The sequence below is a fragment of the Mustela putorius genome, unplaced genomic scaffold, assembly GCF_011764305.1.
Source record: "Mustela putorius furo isolate JIRA1106 unplaced genomic scaffold, ASM1176430v1.1 tig00000242_pilon_pilon_pilon, whole genome shotgun sequence".
Taxonomy (NCBI): Eukaryota; Metazoa; Chordata; class Mammalia; order Carnivora; family Mustelidae; genus Mustela; species Mustela putorius.
Window position 1 is genome coordinate 19,574,380 of NW_025421325.1, and position 22,345 is coordinate 19,596,724.

At 50.4% G+C, this 22,345-nt stretch overlaps 1 protein-coding gene across 3 annotated transcripts in view; it reads left to right on the forward strand.

The window, feature by feature from the left end:
* The window catches only part of BLK (BLK proto-oncogene, Src family tyrosine kinase), a 69,911-nt gene extending 63,007 nt beyond the window's left edge, over positions 1-6,904 (forward strand). For all 3 annotated transcript variants that reach the window (XM_004766072.3, XM_013063304.2, XM_013063303.2), the window contains exons 10-13: positions 1,070-1,146; positions 3,840-3,990; positions 5,182-5,313; positions 6,058-6,904. In XM_004766072.3, the coding sequence (XP_004766129.1) occupies positions 1,070-1,146; positions 3,840-3,990; positions 5,182-5,313; positions 6,058-6,263 (566 nt within the window). In that variant the 3' untranslated portion in view covers positions 6,264-6,904. The remainder of the gene's footprint in view (positions 1-1,069; positions 1,147-3,839; positions 3,991-5,181; positions 5,314-6,057) is intronic.
* Positions 6,905-22,345: the final 15,441 nt, after the last annotated feature.

Below are 22,345 nucleotides of genomic sequence, written 5' to 3' on the forward strand. Positions count from 1 at the left end.
CCTCCGTGGGGGATCCCTGGGTCATGGGCCCCACCAATTAGGCAATATCCTACAGATCTAAGGTTTTCCATGGGACTGAGGGGCAGGAAGGAAGGATGGTGGGAAAAATATGGGTCAGTGGTTCTTTCAGAGCTGTGTCCCCATTCAGACACACTTCAGGCAACATTTTTGGAGGGCACCTTCTATGCCCAGCACTGTCTGATGCTCACTAGGGAGGGCAGAGCACTGCCAAGAGTGCTCGACTGGGCATCCAGAGATGGTTCTGGTCCCAGTTATGCCACTCACTAGCCATGGACTTCTGAAAACCATAAATGACATCATGGATGAAAAGAGAGATCAGGCCAGCTGGCCATGGAAGTCCACAGTGAAGCCAAGATCTCATGGGGCAGTGGGTGGGGGTCAGCCTGTGAGCTCCTTCCCACTCTTCCTGTGACCCTGATTGCCCAACACTTCTGTAGGATCCTAACCTGCCATGTTAACCTAACTCCTTAGAAATCATCCTCAAGGGGGCCCCACATTGAGCTGGGAACTCAATGCCTCCACCGCCCACCAGCCCCCCCTTAGGTGACCATCCCTCCCCGTTCTTAGATGTCACAGTGGAGCTGCATTTGTCCCCCGCACCAAACCCCAGGAGGCAGGGGTCTCCGTGCTGGCATTTTTTGCACCCTTGGTCCTCAGAGACAGAATCTGCCAACAAAGGGTGAAGGGGACAGGAAGACGCTGTGGGACATCATGCCAAGAACAGGCACTGATACAGAGTCGGGAGATCAGGTTCTGCTCCTGGCTTCCCGGCTGGGTGGCTCTGACCCTTGCAGAACTTCCTCTGAGCAGCTGGGAGCACAGTGGCTGCCTCCTGGGATGCTCTGATGACCGAGACTAGAATTTCTGTAAAGCATAAAGCACTCTACTCTGCAGCTGTGGGTGGTTTTGTTCTCTGTGTACCGGAGATCTGACAGGGTGCCCCATGTTTCCTGACACCAGGTTGGGGGCAGCGCACACATGGCAGGGACCGGCACAGCCGGGGTTGGCTCATTTTGCACAAGAGCAGTTGCAACTTCTCTTTCCTTAGGATGCTTGCTGGATTTCCTGAAGACAGATGAAGGTAGCAGATTGTCCCTCTCCAGACTGATCGACATGTCAGCCCAGGTTTGTGAGCTATCAACTATAACAAAGCCCAAGAGTAGTGATGACCAAGTGGACTCAGAACCCCACCCTCTCCTCTGTGCCTTGTGGCTTCATGAAACTGACTATTCAGAGGTTGTAGCCACTCAATTTAGGCTGGGCTGGGAAGGGCAGAAAACACAGAGTAATAACAGTTTAAATTTGTAAATATCCAGAGGTGTTTTGTGTGGGAGCAAGTAAGTGGGTCTTTCCCCCAAAGACACAGGGACCCACATTTCTTCCATCTGCTCGGCACTTAGCATGTCATTTAAGCCCACCTTCTCCCTTCTAACAGCTGAGCCACTCAGGCTTCCCACCTTCCTCCTTCTAGACATGTCCCTGAAGTCACCTACTATCCTTACTTTGACATTTCTTTCCTTGCCCCCAACCATGTCACCTGGCCACACCCAGGCTGCGAAGGAGGTTGGGAAATGCAGTCTTTATTCTGGGCCGTTGGGATGAAGTGAGGTGAGTCCAATTATTCCTGAAGAGAAGGAGAACGGATGGTGTGGGGAACCCGGAGAGTTCACCTGAATTCCATGTGTAGGCAGGCGTGTCATGACCTCCTTTCTTCCTCAGATTATGCCCACAAATGCCTCTTCCAGCAGGTGAATCACAGTCCAGGCTTCATGAGGTGAAGAGCAAAAGGGAGAGAAGGGGTCGTTCCTCCCCGGGGATGTTAGCTGAGGGTTCTAACTGGCAGGGAAACACACCTGATAGCCCTGAGTGTGTGTGTCTGCTAAAACTGGAACTCTCAGCAGAAGAGCTCTGGTCTGTGGTCAGCCGGTGAGACCCAGAAACACACACACATCCGCCTCCAGAGAGGAAACCTCCCCCTCACCCCACACCACCACCCCATCCCCACCTTGTCTGGTATTATCTGTTATTAGTATCAGTGCAGGAACTGATGTCACCATGCCCTTTTTCCACTAAGGTTAGTGCACCTGGGTTTGGGTAGGGTGCTGAGTGGTCTCGGAAAATTAACACTGGTAACCAGCCTCAAACCACAAAACGGTGTTAAGAGTGGCCACCCCTTCTTTCTTTCTTTCTTTGCCTTTCTCACTCTCCCCTGTCTCTTTCTCAGTTCCTGGGGAAATCTTGGGTCTTCCCAGGGGCAAAGGATATGAAAAGCCACCTGCATGTATACCTAGGGGTGGCCAAGAATCTAAGGGTTAGGAAACCAGAAAATCAGAACCTTCCAAGTGAACAGCTTCTACACCCCATTCTAGTCATGCTTGCGTCTCAGCACACACGTGTGTGGACACACACACACACACACACGACCCTTCTGGGCACTCCTTTTCCTGCTTTGCAGGATGAAATGCAAATCCCGCCTATAACCGTCATCTATGTGCCCTACTTTGCAGCCCCACAGCACCCCCCCATGTCCTGTCACACCCCTGAGCCCTCACTCAGGCTGCCCCTTTCACCCAGAATGCCTGGGCAAAATCCTAACCGACATTCAAGACCCAAGTTAAATTCAATTCAGATTTCCCTGGATGGGAAAGGGGCAGAGAACACTTTCTGCATGAGTTTTAGTTAGCACCGTGTGTGGTGTAGTCGTCTTGAAAGCCCATCTGGTTCCCCCGCAAACCCCCCCACCTTTGGTATGATTTCTAGTACTTCTCAGTACGCATTTGTTAATGGGAGGAGTGCTGGTAAATGTTATCCAGATCCAAGATATTTGGTATTCAGCTTTCTAGCCCCCACAGTAACATACCAATAAATGTATGATTTAGCAAAGGAATAAATGAATGACTAAGTGAATGGATTCTTGAATAAACCAGGGCAGATGGACGCTTACGGAGAAGTAGGATGAAGTCCAGTGCTGCCTTCTTGCCATCGCTGGTCTGGGGGTACATTGGCATTTTATGCTCTGCCTCGGTTCCTTCATCCATCAAGCGGGAGTGAGAAGAATAAAGCCTCAATGAGTTTCCTCGACTACAAGACACAAGTGCCACATGAGCAGCTATTCCTGGCCCAATGGTGGTGATAGGGGACAGAAACGGCCTCTGGTCCACTGGAATTCTGCGCATGCCCTCTGAGGGCCTAGTTAGCCACCTGGCCACATGTCTTGTGTAATGCCCACCTCGACTCCACACCCTGGAGACCCCTTTCCTCATGTTCCAGGTCAGGACAGAGACCCCTTAGAGAGCTTAAGCAGCTCCAATCCAAGGCTCCCTGCTCTTGAACAGTGCTGCTGACTTCCCTCCTTCCCTGACCTTTTCTTCCCCGACCCCTTAAAAGACCTTCTTCTCCTGCTTTCATTCTGCTGTCTTCCTTCCCTGCAAACACTTGGAAGGACAGAGAAGTGGGTGAGTGGTTCAGGCAGCTCTGGCTCTGATATCCATGTCTCTGCTTTTCTGGGCTTTTCGAGGGCTGCGGTCTATGGCTTATTCAGCTGAAGAGTGGTGGAAGCCAGTTTTCTCCACTCAGGAATCTGCTCCTTCTCCTTCTCCAGCAGCACTCCTCGTCCCCTATGCATCTGCCAACAAACACAAACACAGACCTCCAAGTGTTCCTGCCCCTTCCAGGCTATGAGGGGGTGAGGAACAGCCTTCCAGATAGGTGGGCAGGTCCTTCCTCTCCTGATTGCGGCTCTGCAGGGCATGCTGGTTGGCTCCATCCTTGCCTGGAGGTCCCTGCGCTGTTCTTCACTGTGTGGCTTGTTCCCTCAGATTGCCGAAGGAATGGCATACATCGAGCAAATGAATTCGATCCACCGCGACCTGAGAGCAGCCAACATCCTGGTGTCTGAGACCCTGTGCTGCAAGATCGCGGACTTCGGCTTGGCCCGCATCATTGACAGTGAATACACTGCTCAAGAAGGTGGGCGGAGCCCCCATCTACAAGGGAGACCTTGGGCCTTACCTTCCCCAACTCCTTAAACCCCCTTGTGCTTCTCCTTGACACTTCAGAGAAGAGCTTTGTGTTTTTTCCCAATTCTGGCCTCACTCCCAGGTAGATCAGCGTTTCTGTAAAGGGGCTTCACTAGTGTCTGATGAGGAATGGTTTTGTGATGAAGTAGGTTTGGAGATGCTGCATAGGTTGTTCAGACCCTCTTTGGAGATTCCTGGTGCACACCAACATATGAAAGGCACTGACAAGTCCTGCAGCAAAGAAACAGCATATATTTGCTTCACCTGTCTCTCCAAAACTAATTTGAGCCCAAGGTACCTTTTTCACTTGGCTTCTGTAAGCCTCCCACAGATATAGGGTTTCTCAGAACACACTATGGAAAACATTTTTTTGAAGCATGAATAGGCAGTAAATGCTTATACCTGAATTAGGGTTTCCACAGAACACTCGGCTTTTCTTCGTGAGACAAAAAAAAAAAAAAAAAAAAAAAAAAAAAAAATCTTCATGAAAAGATTTAAAATGGTCAAATACATGTATCAAGTAAGCTAGCAAGCAAGCTGAGCATATTAATCAGTTGGCACAGGAGAAAGATCAATAGGGCTTATTCCCTGAGGAAGCTTCAGGCTGGCTGGGGAAACCGAGAAAGCAGGACAAGGAAGGAGGTAATCTCATGCTGAGCTGTATGCTGTCTACTCTAAATGCTGACCAGGCTGCAGCTCCCCAGGGGGCTTCACAGGACAGCAGGATTGGAATGCCCTCCTCACCGTGACCCTAGGTGGCACACAAGTCCCTTGACATCAGTTCCATTTTGCAGGTAGGGATTAAAAGGCAGGGACCAGTTAAGGTGAATTGCCCAAACGATGGATTTCTGTTATTAAACACGTGAGGTGGAAATGACTCTTCTGTTCCAGGTGGAAACACATATGGGTTGCCTTGTGAAGCCCACGGAACCAAGACCCAAACAGGGTGACAGAGGTTGTCTCTTGGGCTGTGCACCCCTAGAGTCTTCAACATGCCTACTCATGTGTTCTAGTGGGTCTTAGTGGTTCTCTGGAAGCACAACCAGAGATGGTGGTCCAAGGCCTGCTAAAAAGGGGGAGGGAAGGTGCATAGGGACAGTCTGTCATGGCCTCACAAAGCTGCCTGTGGCTTTTCTCATAGGCGCCAAGTTCCCCATCAAGTGGACTGCCCCAGAGGCCATCCATTTTGGGGTGTTCACCATCAAAGCAGATGTGTGGTCGTTTGGAATCCTCCTGATGGAAATCGTCACTTATGGGCGCGTACCCTATCCAGGTAGGCGGCTTGGTCCCGCAGTGATTAGATGGGCTCCCTACCTTCCAGAAATGACTGCAATGACAGATATCCCATCCTTGGTGCCTGGAGCTGCCCACATCTATGTCAGAATGGGGTCCCGCAGTTGGAACAGAGACTCATGCATGTCACTCTGGAGACAGAGGCTCTGTGCCCCTTCCTCAACATTGCTTTGGCAACAGGGCTGTGCCCCTTCATTCAGGAGAGGTCAGTAAACCCCCAAACCAGGAATTAAGTGAAGGTCAGTGTCTGAACTCAAGTTCACTCCAAATTGGTTCTCACTTGAGGACAGCTTGTCTCTCCTCTGGCCTTGCACCTTGGGTGTAGTTCCGGAAGCCGTGCTCTGACTGTACAACTTCCCAGCCCTCCCCCCGCCCCACTGGGCCGCTAAAGGGCTTGGCCAACTCAGCAGCCTACAGCCAGCGGTCTCCCTCCGCGGGCTGGTGCATCTTCACGGAGCACCTGGCCAGCGAGTGACGGGCTTGGGCTGTGTGCCCATGGCAGGTAAGCAAGACAGGCTCCCACACACGGAGGAACTGCCCGCACTAAGGAGACAACCCAAGCCTCCCCTCCAGCTGTTCTCGGAGGAATGACATGTAAATAAAGGGTTATTTCTCAGGGGCACCAGCTGGGCAGCCCAGTGACCTGCGAGGGAGGATGCGGTGGTCTGGGCCTCACGGGCTCCCGCCGCCCCTCAGCCGCGCTCTGCGTCCCGTCCGCCTGCAGGAATGAGCAACCCCGAGGTCATCCGCAGCCTGGAGCGCGGCTACCGCATGCCGCGGCCCGACTCGTGCCCGCCGGAGCTGTACCGCGGTGTCATTGCTGAGTGCTGGAGGAGCCGGCCAGAGGAGCGGCCCACATTTGAGTTCCTGCAGTCAGTGCTCGAGGACTTCCACACAGCCACCGAGCAGCAGTACGAGCTGCAGCCCTAGGCCCTGACGCAGGGACACGCGTCCAGGGCGCGCGAGGCCCAGGGTTGGCTCACACCTGCGACCCATCCTGTAGAACTGACCAGGCATGTTCACCTCGCAGCTTATATTCTAGCCACAGCCAGCCAGGAAGGGCAGGGATGAATTGGTATGCCCATTTCTCAGATGAGGAAAGTAGAGGTAGAGGCGGCCTGACGGGTGGATCACACAGCACAGACTCTGGACATTCAATGGCAGCCCCCCACCCCTTCTCTGGCTGTGTGACCTTGGTGAGCCACTCAGCCTCTCTGTTCCTCCGCTGTCTTACTTGTACAATGAGGGAAGAACCATGATAGTACCTACCTCGTATGTTCCTCGAGAGGATTACATTCGTTAACCCCAGTAAGATGTTCAGAATAGTGCCCGGCAAAGGCCTGGCACACCGTTAAACGTTTGACTTCGTGTGACAACCCTGAGCTGGTTCCAAAAGCAAGAAGTCGGCTACAGGTGACTGGGGAGTCCGGCTGCTCCCACCTGCGCCGTCCGCGCCCCTGTCCTGCTCGCTCTCTGCTATCCCAGAAGCAGGACTGGGTCCTCTGAGATGTCCGTTCAGAGAAGCGTCCAGCGCTTTGGGGGCTTTTCCGTAATAAAGTCACGAGATCTGACCTTCGCCGTGTCGTTACTGGGGACAAGCCTGGACCTCGCTACGTGACACAGGTGGTTTGCATGAGTGACGCGGCAAGGGACTCGCGGATTTGTGGAAACCGAGCTCAGCCTCAAAGACAACACCGCAGACCCAGGGGTCATGGCCTTTTAGGGGAGGCTTGAGCAGGGCCGGCAGGTGGCGCCCTCACCTCAGAAATCCCTGGGCTTCTGGTCTGAGCCCAGGACCCGTTGCTGAGGCCTGGCAGTGGGAGAGTGCGAGCTGCACTTGTTGGGGGTGCGTGCACGGGAAGCGAGCGCCCTGGGCTCTGAGTCCTGCGACCAGGTGCAGCAACGAGGTGCGCACGGTGATGGGGTGGTAACACCAGGAAACATTCAAGGCTTCACACTGTTCAGGAGGCTCGCTATTTGTCATGTTTTTTTGTTGTTGTTGTTGTTTTTATTTATAATAGATTTATTATTATAGATTATTATTAAATAGATTTATTATGATAGATTTTTTTGAGAATTTAGGTTTATGAAAAATAAGTGGAAAGAATAAAGAATGTCCATTTACCCCTCACCCCCGCCCCTCTATTTCCTCTATCATTAACATCTTGCCATAGTGTGGTTCATTTGTTACAAGGACAGGCCAAATTAACACATCATTACTAGCTAAAGCCCCTAGTTTACATTAGGATTCTCTCTTTGTGTTATATTGTATGCGTGTTGGACAATGTATAATGACTTGCCTCCAGCATTACACTATCATATAAAATAGTTTCAATGCCCTAAAAATCCCTTATGCTTCTATTCATCCCTCCCCCCCTTTAAACCCCTGGCCATCAACTTGCCATGTTTTGACCCCTCTGATCCTGGTAACCCAAGGAATATTACGATGTTGTGTACCGAGGAAGAAAGGCAGGCACAAAGAGATTGGGTGGTATTCCCAGGTCACACTGCTTATTAGTGGTGGGAGGGGGTTGTGGAGGCGAGCACAGCTGCTGGACTATGGCAGCAGAGTCTTGGTGGGAGCTGCTGGGCTGGGACAACCTCACCACAGGAGCTGCCCCTGTAGGGGAACAGAGGTGACTGGGCAAAGAAGAACAAACATCTGTATGTTTGCATCCTTGGGATTTCCAGTATGCATTCCTGTAAGGTCCTTGGGATTTCTAGTATGTGTTCCCATACTGTCTATGGATTCTCAAACAGCTCTGGGGAGGCATCACCATTGTTATCAAGCCTATACTCCTTTCCATACAAGAAATAAACGACAGAGGCTCCACACCACGAAGCTTATTCAGAGGCTCTTAGCTGGCCAGTGCTGGACCCCAGATTTGAACCCATTCTTTGCCCCCAGCCCCTCTCCACAAACTACTACGTAGGTGAACACAACACTCCCAGGAGCAGGCGATGCTGGTACGCGGAGGTGAGGCAGGCTCACATGGAGCCTAGTGAGTGTGTGTGAAGCAGGCAACATGGTCAGATTGGGGCTTGGACAGATCTCCTCTAGGCCATCCAGGATTTGGGAGGTAGAGGACTCTAGGGACAAGAAACCTTGTCCTCAGGGCAGTGGGGAGAGGGAGGGGCAGAGAATCGCCTCTGAGTTCCCCCAGGAGCCATGGGCACTTTGGGCAAGAGTACTGCGGAGTCTTTCAGAAAAAAAATTCACAGCTCGAGCCTCCGCCACTCTGGAGGAGGCCTAGAGCCCACGCCCCATCTCCTCAGAATATTTGGGAATTGGGGCTGTCAGGGCTAGACCCCAAGATGAGGGAACATGGCTGGAGGGAACTAAGCTGGAATTCAGGGTAACCTGTAGAGGGTTGGGGAGGGCACCAGACACAGATCTGAGCCCGTAAGGCTTACAGATGAGCAGGGTCTGAGAGGACCTAAGAGTGACTCTGGAGGGAGGACTGGAAGGAATCCTATCAGTCAGATAGAAAATGAATCCCACCTTCCTGCTTAGCAGCCTGGACCTACAGCCTGGGCACCACCTCCCTGTCTCTCATGGCCCCTCTGAAGTAGTTTCCAGCAACTTGGGATCCAGCTGTCCAGAGCTGCAAGGCCTGGGGCTGGCTCGTCACCTCGCTGGACCCCACCACCTTCCCCATAAAGATGAAGTGGGTTCTCTCAGTGCTTTGTAACTGCACTGCTTCTAAAAATCACTTCAGCTCCTTGTTTTGAAAAACAGGTTTCAGCTGTTTTTTTCAGCTCTTGGTCTCAGCTCAGGTCATGATCTCGTGGGTTGTGGGATCGAGCCCAGCACTAGGCTCAGTGCTCAGCAGGGTGTCTCAGATTCTCTCCCTCTGCACCCTTCCCAAGGTGCTCTCTCTCTCTCTCTCAAATAAATAAAGCTTCAGGAGAACATAATAAATAAAAGACAGGCTTCTAGTCGCTTTCTGGGATTCTGATCCAGCAGGTCTAAGGTGGGATCTGGAAACCTCATCTTTCCTAGAGCTCTCAACCCTGGCTGCAGTTCAGATGATGGTGCAGTGAAGGTTAGACCATAACACAGGGGAAGGAACATCTAAAAATACCAGTGCCAGGATCCAGGAGGGGCCTGACCATTGGCACATTTTAGATGTCTGCAGCTGATACCAGAGTTCAGCCAGGATTGGGAACCATGGGGCTAGGCTGCATGGGGTTGGGAAGGACCCTTCCCAGGAGGGCAAGCTGCAAGACAGCAGGGGTTCCTAGTCTGATGCTCAGGCCGTGGAATTGCAAGACCAGTTCATATCTGTTGCTTTTCCTAGTTCTCAATGCAAGTCCTAACCTGCAGAAACTAGAAAAGAAACCCATGAGCCCAATGTTTTCTCAGACCCACCTTGTCAGGCTCACAGAGGTTTTCTGGAGGTGAGGCTGGAGCCCAACCTTGAGGGACCAGAGAGACTTTTCACCACCAGGGGGCGCCCTTGCCTCAGCGGTGCCCAGAACTGAGCCTGAGTGCCCCAGGAGGTTTTGTTAGGACAATCGTTCAATTTATAAAGACCCAGAAGCTTTTCAATTCCCAGCCAGAAAGTGAAGTGTGAGAGGATGTGGAGAGAGATGCAGCATGACAGAGATAGATACAGAGAGAGACAAGACGGAGAGAAACAGAGACACCGAGAGAGCCTGAATGGGCAGAGGCAACATTTCCTGCTCTGGGAATTTGTCTTCCGAGTGGGAGGGCTGCTCACTCAGGGCTGTGGAGGTCCTATTCTCCCGCCAGGATCTGCGAGTGGGAGGAAATCGCAGGGAGAACCCGGGCCTGAGATATTTGATCGCTGCCCGTCTCCCAGAGCTCTGGCGAGGAGCACACCCGGCCTTGGACCCAGACGTCTCCCTGCCTGTGATGGAAACCCTGCCTTCCTTTCCGTCTTCCTCCACAGAGGCAGGACACATGTGCAGCAATGGAATTGCTGCAGCGTTTGAAAATGAAGAACGGCAAGATCTTTGGGGTTACATAGACCTGGGTTCAAATACAAGCACTTCCTTTCCCAGGATGTGTGACCTTGGACCCTTGGCTTGATTTCTCTGAGCCTCAGTTTCTTCATCTATAAAATGGACATAAAATAAAAATACCCAAAAGAGGGGCACCTAGGTGGCTCCGTGGGTTGAGCTTCCAATTCTTGATTTTGGCTCAGGTCATGACCTTGGTGTCATGGCATTGAGCAGCCTGGCATTGGGCTTCACAAGTTTAACACAGAATCTGCTTGAGATTCTCCTTCCCTTTCCTTCTCCCGGCATCCAGTCACACTCTAAATAAATGAGTGGATGGATGGATGGATGAATAATCTTTTTTAAAAACACCTAAAATATAGGCTTGTTTCGAGGTTTAGACAAAATAGTACATACGAGGCATTTATCATTGTGCCTGTCTTCTGCAAATGCTCAGAAATGTTAGCTCTTTTTTTTTTTTAAAGATTATTTATTTATTTATTTGACAGACAGAGATCACAAGTAGGCAGAGAGGCAGGCAGAGAGAGGAAGGAAAGCAGGCCCCCCTGCAGAGCAGAGAGCCAGATGTGGGGCTCGATCCCAGGACCCTGAGATCATGACCCGAGCAGAAGGCAGAGGCTTTTACCCACTGAGCCACCCAGACGCCCCAGAAATGTTAGCTCTTATTATTATTCTTAGGCTAGCCCCCAGAGAAAGGCCTTTAAAGACACTGAGTCACAACCTCCAACACCTTACCTGGGTTTCCCTGTCCTCTGTGATCTGTCTCCAGACTTGGGCTTCTAATACCACCAGTATTCTGTTCTCCACTCATTGCCGTGATTTTTCTTTGTCGTCTCTCACACCCCTCCCACCTTCGAGGAAAGACTTCAAAAAGAACACATGGGATTTGAAGTCAAGGACCTAGGTTTAGCAGCACTTTCCGGCTGTGCAACCTTGGATAAATAACTCAAGTTCTCGGAGCCTCCACTTCCTTGTCTGTGAACAGGTGAGAACAATGACTCCCTTGCAAAGTTGTTTTAAGGATTTAAAGAGTAGTTTAAAAATGGAATGGTAGATTGGGCTGCCGGAACAAGTACCACAGAGTGGGGGACGTCAGCCACAGAAATGTCTTTTCTCATAGCTTTGGATGCTTGTTTCAGAAACAAGCTTATTTGGTGTGGGTAAAATTCTCATCTACAAATAAATAAGATCCACAGAGAAGCTGGAACACCAGTGGACGAGCTCCTTTTTTTTTTTTTTTTTTTTTTTAAGGATTTGCTTTTAAGTAATCTCTCCACTCAACTTGAACTCCAAGCCTAGTTCGAGAGTTTCTTGCTCTACCGACTGAGCCAGCCAGGAGCCCCAGCAGAGCACCGGCTTCCTGTAGGACGGTCTAGATTTACACAAAAGACAAATCTGTCTTTAAAATGAAATGATTTATTTTATAGAAGGGTCCACCACATATTCCTTCAGGTACTTTAAAAAGCAGTCTTTGAGGTTCCTCAAGCCTCCTGTCGTCCTCGGTTTTGGTTTTGGCTGTGGTCAAACACCCCTCACATAAAATGTCCCTACCAGCGCAGGCACTTTCCAAGTGTGCTGGTCCGCCGTGTCCCGTTCCCTCACATTGCCATGCAGCCACCAGCACCCTCCACCTCCAGAACTTCGTCTTCCCAAACTGAAACTCTGTCTCCACTGAATGCCAGCTCCCCCCTCCCCTTCCCCAGTCCCCCCCCCCCACCCCCCAAGCTCTCATTCTACTCTACTTCCTGTCTCTGGGGATTTGGCTGTTCTAAGTTCTCATGTAAATGGAAATTTGAATCCTATAGCATGTGTCCTTTGGTGTCCACTTATTTCATTCGGCGTGGTGGCCTTCAGGTTCATCTGTACCGTGGCCTGTGTCAGAATTCCCTCCTTTGAGACTGAATGAGATTCCACTGTGTGTTGTCTGTCTTGCATTTTGTTTATCCATTCATCTGTTGAGGGGTACTTGGGTTGTTTCTACCTCTTGGCTGTTGTGAATAATGCTGTTACGAACATGGGGTACAAATATCTCTTCAAGATTCAAGCCTGGGGGTGCCTGGGTGGCTCAGTCAGTGTCGGCCTTCGGCTCAGATCATGATACCGGAGTCTTGGGATTGAGTCCCACATCGGTCTCCTCGCTCAGTGTGGAGTCTGCTTCTCCCGCTGACCCTCCCCCATCTTGTGTGCTCTCTCTCTCTTACTCTTTCTCAAGTAAATGAATAAAATATTAAAAAGAAAAAAAACAGATCTAAGTCAGGACCATATAGTAGTTCTATTTTTCTTTCTTCCTTCCTTTCTTCCTTCCTTCCTTTCTTTCTTTCTTTCTTTTTTTTTTTTTTGGAGAAAGAGAGCCCATGTGCATGAGTAAGGGGTGGGGCAGAGGGAGAAAGAGTGTCTTAAGCAGACTCTCTGCCAAGGGTGGAGCTCCACCAAGGACCCTGACATCATAACCTGAGCCAAAACCTAGAGTCAGATGCTTAATGGACTGAGCCACCCAGGCGCCCTATTTTTAATTTTTTACAGAACTGCTGTAATGTTATCACAGCAGCTGCTCCGTTCTGCGTTCCCAGCAGCCTGCACAAGGCTTCCAACTCCTCCCCACTGATGTCTTCTGCTTGTTTTGACCCAGCCCTCTTACTGGGTGTGAGGTGGACGCTGTCATTTAACAGCAATCACCCAATATCGTTCGACTCTGGGCCCCACAGAATCTCAGGTCCTTCTGACAGGCCCTCAGGTGACTCTGGGTTTCTAGGGGTGCGTTATTCCCTGCGTGTGCTTGACAAACCGCTCCGGGATGGTGCCTCTGCTGTCTCCCACAGGACACAGTGGCTCACGGACCTTTGTAGGCTTGGCTGAGAGGTCCCAGGTGAGTGGATGTCCTGAGGTAGGGAATAGCACTCTATTTTGAGGAAAAAACCTCTCAGCTTCCTTCCAGGGGAGTCCACCCCAGCACCACCTCAGGGTGACCTGGACTTGCCCAAGGCTCTCACCAGCCATCCCCAGGTGGGCCTTCACCATGGTGGACACATGTGAAGGTGTTCACAAGGGTTTGCAGGACACGCAGCATCTCCATCCTCACTGGAATGAACTATGTCCAGCTTGGGACCCTTGGCCGTAGGAGAGAGAGCAGAAGGTATCGGCCACCAGGCAGATCAGGGAAGACAAGAGACACCTGGACCTTCAACGGGCTTGTGGTGAATCCTGTAGCCAAACTGGGCTCTTCAAGTTTTCTGGAATGGACAGCCAACCTTGATACCATGTTTAGAATCTTAGAGAGCTGAACAAAACTTTCCTGATCAGTCAACATTTATTGAGTCTGAAGTACCATCACAACCTGGAAAAGTAGATCCTATGATCCTCATTTTATACATGAGGGGACTGGGGCACAGAGAGGTAAGTAACTGGTCCAAGGATACACAGCCGGTAAGTGGTGGCATGAGGACTCACTACTTACCCATTCTTCCAGAAAGACTCTGGTCAAGATGTTCCAAGCTGGGTTCCTGGGAGCCTTGGGGATCTATGGTGGGTCTTGGGAGTAGGAAGCTCCCAGTAGGATGGAAGTAGGAGTTGAGAAGGCCCCACTCACCCACTTCAGGCACCAAGGTCCCTCTTCCTATCTATTTCACATGTTCAGCTGCCCTACAAGGGTTATTTCCCTGTCCACCCAACACACTCGGATTCCTGGTGGGCAGATGTTTGTTGACGCCGGGTTTTTCTGAAAATAGAAATCCTCATATCTGAGCACTCTCCAAATCAGGTTAGTTGATTCCCTAGAAATCTCCATTCCGTAGCCATGCCAGAAGAGCTCTTTATTTCTTGGAACAGATCATAGAGCCTTAAACACACTTGCCATTTACAAAAGGGTGTACTCGCTTTGTGTTGCCTGGCATGTTTTCCCCGGTTCCTCTTCCTTCAGGCCAAGAGGAAGGCAGTGATGCTGGCACATTCCCCGCCATCACATCAGAGAGAGTGGAGGGGCTGGAACACAAATCCCAGGCTCCTGGCTCCATGCCCAGCACTTGAGGGACCCAGCAAGTGCACTGAGATTAAACGTGCACTTGAGAAGTGAGGAACAGGGCAGACACAGCCTGCGCAGGGCCTGCTGAGTGGCCCTTGAGGGGCAATCGTTTTAATAAGGTTAAGCAAAACGTTCCAAGAGGATGACAGGGAAGTTTTGTGAATGCCTGGTGGAAAAGAAGCAGGGGAAAGAAACATCTGGCACCGATGAGGCCACCAGGCTTAATGGATTCTCATCCTTGAGACAGCAACGTGGCCCCTAGAGAGGTGAGGTGGCCACAGCCCCCAGGCATGAGGTCAGGAACTGTGCTGGTGATTCATAGAGTAACAACTCCGCCTGACATCAGCCAGAGACCTAAAAATAGCCACCAGAGAATGTCCAGAAGATAATGGGAGAAAGTCAAAATTTGTGGGCAGAACAGTGGCTGCACATGGAAAATGTCTCACTGGCACCTGCAGAGAACTAGCGACCTTTCAGGTCCTTTCTTGACCCTGAAGGGATACAGCAATGGGGAAGATGAGAAGCTACACCCAAAGAACCTTTAAGTCTGCCCTCATCCATGGGAGCTTAAGTCTCATACCACTCGTGCTCATGATTGAGGATGCTGGTAGCAATGCCATTTACCAACGTTACATGTCAGGCTTAAGCTCTCCTTAAGCTTTATACGCACGAACTCATTTAGCCCACAAGACAACCATCAGAAGCAGGTTCTGATACTAGTCGCCTTTTATAAATAAGAAAACCAAGGCTCTCAGGCTCTCGGGGGTGAGGTCATCTGCCAAGAACAAGCAACTAAGACTTGAGCCCAAGAACACCCAACTAAGTAAGACTCAAGCCTCTGAGCAGAGCCTCTCCCAGCTAGAATTCCCTAGGAGAGGGCGCGAGCTGAGGCTTTGAGGCTGGCCACTGCACAGCAAGCTGGAGGCAGAGCTGGAGCTGGCCCCAGAATCCACTGGTGGGGGCTTTGCCCACACCCCTTTGGCCTCTCTCTCATGCCAGTCACCAATCATGTGGACGGAGAGGTTTTGGAAGAATTGGGCAGTGTGTTCACTTTAACTCTTGGCTCTGCCTCGTACTGGCTATGGAATTCCCTGACAAATTATTTAAACTCTCTGAAACTCAGTTTCATCATCTTTAAAGTGGACACAAACATACCTCAAAGGGAAGCCAGGATGAACTGAGGTAATGTACATGAACCTGTGGGTACAGGGTTGTGCCCACAGTAGGATAGCAGCACATGCATGCTCCCATCCCCCTGTTAGAGCTCAGGCCAGACAGCGTCCTCCCTGGGTCACCTGGGAGCCAGTGTGGGAGCCCTGCCTCCCCACCCCCACCCCATCTGCCTCCATCTCCAATCAGCAGTTGAGCCCCAAGGCTACCACATCTCTGTGGCTAGCAGAGACTGACAGGGTCTGATGGGAGCCAGTCCCAAGGGGTCTGAAGGCAGATTACTGAGGACTGATGAGGTGAAGAGGGATCGCTGCCATGAGCTGACAGAGTTGCCTGGGAAGATGGGAAGGCAAGAGGGTAAGGGGGTTCCCTAATCTCACCTGATGTCTTCTGGAAGGACAAGGGTACCATCTGGGGACATCGCCGCTGGAACCTTTCCTTCTGTGCCAAGATCACTGCATCTCTTGGTTAAAATTAGCTTCCTGCTCATTACTCTGGACTGAATGGCCTTTTCCCATGAACCACCAGGACTTGGTCTTGTACAGATAGGGGCTGGGCTGTGCCCTCTATTTTCCAGAGAGCAAACAGGGCACCTGTTTCCATTCAGGAGACTGGACAGGAGGTGAGGTGTGTGCATGAGAGTGTTTACACATGTGTGCAGGCGTATATAACCAACCAAACCAGGGGACCCAGGAAGAAGTCTGAACCCTAGAGTCATGCAAGCTTCTCATCGTTGGCATCATTCTTTTTTTTTTTTTTTTGAGATAAAGTGAGTGGAGGATGGGGGTTAGAAGGAGAGGGAGAGAGAGAATCCTCAAGCAGATTCCCCACTGAGCGCAGAACTCAACATGGGGCTCCATCCCAGGACCCTGAGATCATGACCTGAGCTGAAATCAAGAGTCGGCTGTTTAACCACCTGAGCCTCCCAGGCACCCCTGGCATAATTCTTTGATTGTGCTGTTTATTTCTTACTTCCAAGGCTCCCATGTGACATCTGGTGACATCATCTCACTCCTGCATAGTTCTAGCTTTCAACAGTAGGCCCAGTCCACCCACATGCACCACACCTGAACCCCAGGAGATTCACTTATTCACTTCACCACACCTGAACCCCAGGAGATACTTATTAAGTGAGGGAGCAAATGACAAAGAAAAACAAAATGGTTTGGCTAGACAGTCCCCTCTGTTAGGCTGAGCTGTGTCATTTCCCACCACGTCCCCAGTTCCTGGCACAGGAAAACGCATAGGGAACATGGGAAGGGCACAGTGGATATTTGTCAAACATCTGAATGATTGGGAGCAAGTTGAAATTTTGCTCTTTGCCCACATGCCCCTAGATAGTAACATACAAGCCAAAACATGCTCCATGAGAGTCAGGCAAGGATGGTTTGAGCCATGTTAGCCAAGGAGGCTGAGACTGGGAAGAAAAGAGCACAGTGGTCAAGGATCCAGAGGCTCAAATTCTGCTCAGCTGAGTGACTGATTCCTCACCCATCAGGTGCATCCACCAGTCAGGGCCCCTGCCCAAAGTGGATGAGACGGTGCCTCTCTAGCCCTCTACATGATGGACATTCAACATAGGGTAACCATTAATATTTTTACCAGATTTCCCCCAGAGAAATGTGGGTTAAACATCCAGAAACATAGGATGCAGAGGAGACCCTCATGAAGGACATAGGAACAAGTTAAAAATAAGCATTAGACAGGAGAAAATATTTGTGATGCTTATATCAAAAGCATTTCTGCAAAGAAAACACAAGGAGCTCTTCCTGGTCTCAACAACCTAAAACAAATAGACAAATGATAAGACACAGGAAAGAGAACTTCAAACACCTAATAGAAAGAGAAAGAGAACTTCAAACACCTAATAAACATAGGAAAATGTGCCCAACCACAGCAATAAATGGAAAAATGCAAATTAAACAGCAATGCAATATTTTTTTGACATCCAAATGGCAAAATGGCAATACTGCTAATATTCAATCATATTGGGGATGATGTGGGAGAATGGTTCCCCTCCTCATCAAGTGTTGTTGGAAGTGTAATTGGATAAAGTCTTTTGGGAGGGCGTTTTCGACAGCACCACCCCAAATTGGAGATGTATATACTCAGTGATAAAGCAGTTGTCCTTCTAGAAGTTTATCCTACCCTAAAACGTGCCCCCAAAGATGCATGTACCATACCCTTCACAGCAACATGTTTGCCAAACCAAACAGCAAACACTGAGAACAACTTAAAGGCACAGCAGTGGGGAAGGTATAAGTCAAAGAGGACACACTCATCTCATGAACTACTGTTTTGGCATTAAAATGAATGGGGCACTTCTCTAGTTACTGATACAGAAACATGGCCAAGACATGTCAAGGAGAGGAGAAAGGTGGAGGAAAACTTCACATATGGCATGACTCTACATACACACAATTTTATATTTATCACACATGCACATTTATGTGTCTATAAATATGCCCCAAAGGGATCCAAGTGATACCCACCCAGGAGAGCCCTGAGTGACCTCCTGGGGGTGGGGCGCGACTAATGGGACAAAAGCGGATAAGGGAGGGCACTCACGTCTTATGCTGTTCTTCCGAATTGCTCCAGACTTTTAGTATGAGAATGCATTAATGCATTGGGAGAAACAAAAAAGACAGGCAGAGGTCAGTGATGGATTGGTCAGTGCAATTGTGCCTGGTGGCAGAGAATGGATGACATGACCCCTGGGGCTGGGTCCAGCCCTGGGGCTGTAAGCAGCCTCCTGGGGTTGGGCCTCCCTTACCTACCCACCCCCCCCCCACCCAGTTCCAGCCTATTTCCTCTCCAGATAGCGCCCTCCACCAGGTTATCATCCGGCTCTGAGCCCTGCACCACGCCTTTAATGTGCCATCACGTGGCTTATCGGCTTATCGTCCCTGGCCCAAAGCAGGGCGGGTGGGAGGTCCAAGACTGCGCCTCACCCGAAGTAGACTGGCGCTGCTAGATGGTGGGAATCCCCCACCTCTTGGCTTGGGTCAGCAGCTAATGCTGTGGGGGTAGGGGATTAACTCCCTACCAGCAGCATCTCCTCTCTCTACCACTGGGGCATCCCTGTGATAGTCCTCAGACAGCCGTCTCTTCCTATTACAGCAGTTAACGTGGATTGTATGTCTACTAGGTACCAGCCCTGTGTTAGGGAGTGAGCGTGCTTTTTTTCTTCTTAATATAGACATCATACTAACAGATAGGTACTAGGGTGTCCACATCACAGATGGGGAAACTCTCAGACATACTAAGCGACCAAAGCCACCACCGAACATAGGACAGAACCAGAATTTCGACCCAGGCCACTGTATGGACTTCTGCCCAGAAAGCAGGAGGTTGAGTGGACCTTATCTATTCTAGATCTTGGTCACCGCCAGGTGCCCCTCATCCCAGCAGGGACTCATCCTGCCTTCTTATTTTTCGAAGTTGGTAAGGGACCCTCTCCACTGGGGGTAGCAAACACAAATGTCATTAAACTTAGCCCAGCTAATTAAGAATTTGTCTTCTGGCATTTTGAAGGAGCGGAGTAAAAAGAGCACTTCACAAGATCAGACACTTGGCAGGCCTCCCAGAACCTCAGCCATGCCATTTGCCAGCTTCAGTTTTCCCATCTGTAAAATGGGTATAATAAAAGTACCTCGGGGGTGGTAAAGGAGGCATTAATGTACATCACGCTCTTGGGTGTCAAGTAAATAGGTGTCAAGAGGAAAGGTTAAATGATCTTTGAGGTTTCTCCCAACTCTATTTATAATCATGACTGACCAAGGTGAAGTTTTCTTGGTACCGTCTATGAGAAAATAGGATTGGCCAAACCAGAGTAAGTGAGACTGCAGAGGAAATACTTCTGAGTTGAGGAAACAACTTGCATAAGGCTTCCAAGAACCTCTGGAAACCTACCAAACACATTCACCACAGATCTTCTACTCTGAAAGCAATTCCCTGGCAACTCCATCAGCCTGCCCACCTCAAGTAACTTTATATCCCTGAACGTATCAGGACAATCTTACTTTCAAACTCTTCACCTTTCCACCACAGTGCTTCTGTGAGTCAGGCTCACCTTCCCTTCACTGGAAAGGGTTAGTACAATGGGATGGGAGAAGGACCCCGTTGTGTGGGATCTCAGGGAAGTGTGCGGGAGTCTAGGATCTGGGGAGCTTTGGGAAAGTTTTAGAAAATTCTGGACAGAATCCCTTCGTGAGTTTAGGGAGCAGCAATTTCTGGTCTTTGGAGAAGATAGCTGGATTTTCAGAAACTGGTTACCTGTTCTAGGCCCATCCCTACTTGTGAAACCACAGCTCTCTCCCAAGTTGAGACGCCATTTGGGCATGCAGAAAGTTGTTAGAGGCCTCAGCACAGAAGGGACCCTTATGCCATCAGAGCAGGAAAGGCATGGAGTTCCCCTAATCTCTTCTGCCTGGGCCCAACCCCCAAGCAATTGCTGGCAAGTTACCTAGATTCTCTGTGCTTCAGTTTTCTCTTGGGCAATTTGTAGCAGCCCCACCTCTTGAGGTTACTGGGAATGCTGAGCACAGGACTGGCCTGGAGAAAGCCCTCATCCAGCATCCCCTAGCTCTTGAGGATGATGATCAAGACTTAAAGGAACTGATTGGGGAAATATCACCACCTCCTTCATTCTCCCAGAGGCCTTTGGTGACTGTGTGCCATTCTTCCAGGATCATTTCCCAGGGAGGCTGAAAGTGCTGGGGGACCCTGTCCCAGGGTGCAGAAAGAAGGTCAAAGAGTGGCGGGTATGTCTTGGGCATCGTGGGATTTGAGGACTGGAGTTTCATGGAAGAATCGGTGTGTTGGAGATGGGGGTGTCATGGTGTGAGGATGTTTTGGGGGTGGCTAAGGAAGGATGGGTGGATCCTGGAGGTGTGTCTTAGAGGGCATCAGCCTCCTCACCCAGGAGTCCCCACCAGCAGGTCAGATATGTTCGTGAGGTCTCTGGTAAGACAACATCCAGGGGGGCTGCTGCAATAGATGAAGCAAGGAAAGGAGATGGTTGGAGAGAGGCTAGAGTGGACAGAGGCAGCAGCCAGCAATGGCTTCAGGCACCTACAAAGGGCCTCCGGCAGTGGAATGGGAGTAGGGGAGATTGACGCCAAAGTGTCCATTCTGGGGTATGCGTCTTCTAAGCTGAACATTATTCTTGGTGACTCAGATTCACCCAACACACCCTTAACGACTGGGTGCGTGGCATGGAGCCAGAAACTTCCTATCTATCATTGTGTTTCCTGCTTTAGAAACCCTGTGAGAAGGCACAGATGAAGAAACTGAGGTTCAGGAATGTTGGGTAACTTGTCCAGCATGGTTTTAGACTTCCTGTCCAGTCCCCTTTGTGGGACCGCCCCCCAGCTACTCACAACACAATTGGCTCCAGAGAACACTGTGACTCGAACACAGAGGCAGTGGGTGAGCAAGGACTCGGAGGAAAATATGATTTCGGAACTCCAGTCAAGGACCTCCCAGCAAATTCTTTTGGGTCAGCGTGACCTTCTCAAATTTTAGGTTGGACTATTTGAAATTGCCATTTAATATTCAAAGTAATCGAATATTAGCAATTTCATGGGTCTCAACCTAATAGTATTTGGAAAAGTCTTAAAATATAATCAAACAAACAAACAACAACAACAACCAAAAAAAAAAAAAAAAAAACGGTGGAAACAACGGTGAGAAAGAAAGACCTCTGTCCAGCTCAAGGATTCTATGACTTGTCCCTTGAGTTTAATCACAACTATGATCAGTCTTATTAAGATGAAGGTTGAGACTCAAGAGATATTACAACCCCAATTCCTGCCATCACCCAGAGGAGGAAAAGCACAGTCTTAGGGAACCACAGGCAAGTCTCTGTGGCTGGAAGAACCATAATGCTAACATGGTGTGTGTTGATGGTGAGATTCCCTGGGGAGTGGGGCTGGAGTGGGACCCCTGGTGGGCAGTCTACTCACCAACACTGAAAACCCTCCATCTTTACCTCCCCTCTCGCTCTGAGGTCCTTGTGTCCCACAGGGATTCCTGACCCCAGACTTTGATACAAATCAAGTCTTGGTGGGAATTGGTGTGGGCTTCAGTCCAGGGCAGCAGAGTGAGGTGAGCACTGTAAAGGCCAACACACTGGGATTAAAATCCTAGCACTGTCACTTCCCAGGCGTGACCCCACGCAAGCGTTCCCCATCGCTCTGCTGCATGCGCATGCCTGTTCCCTCAGCTGCAGAATCTGGCTAATAAAGGCAACCAACTGTTGAGGGCCGTTGAGAGGGTAAGTGGAGAAATGTTTGCCAAGCACTCAGTAGATGGTAGCCAGTGTCTGGGGTAGCGTGCCTTAAGGCAGTGGGCATTTAGAAAGTGCTCATGTGAAGCCAGGCCTGGGTCCATGGGCCTGAGTGATCCTCCTCTATCTTCCCCCTTTGCTCCATCGCCGCCTTGTCTTGGCCTCATCGTTGGTGGTCCTGGGCCCACCGCGGCAGTTTCTCCCTGTTGATAACTCTGGGGTCATGGGGGTCAGCCTGGGGCCAGCAGCTGGGCAGGCATCTTCCATCTCTCCCCGCTCCCTGCTGCTGAGGGACTGTGCAGGAGGCTTGAGGCTCTCATCTCAGAGACAGCGGTGTAAACACTGAGATGGACCGGCAGCAACCGCAGCAAATCTGGATGAGCCAGGAAGCACGTCGCCCTCTGCTGGAAGCCTCGGTCCCTGGGGGAGGAGGGCCGGGCGGAGAATGGTAACATCCCGTCATAGAAGAGCCTGTGCCAAGGACCCAGTGTCCCCCAGGTGTGTCCAAGGTGGGCTAAGGGATGTTCTCCGAGGACTCCTTCCCCAAAA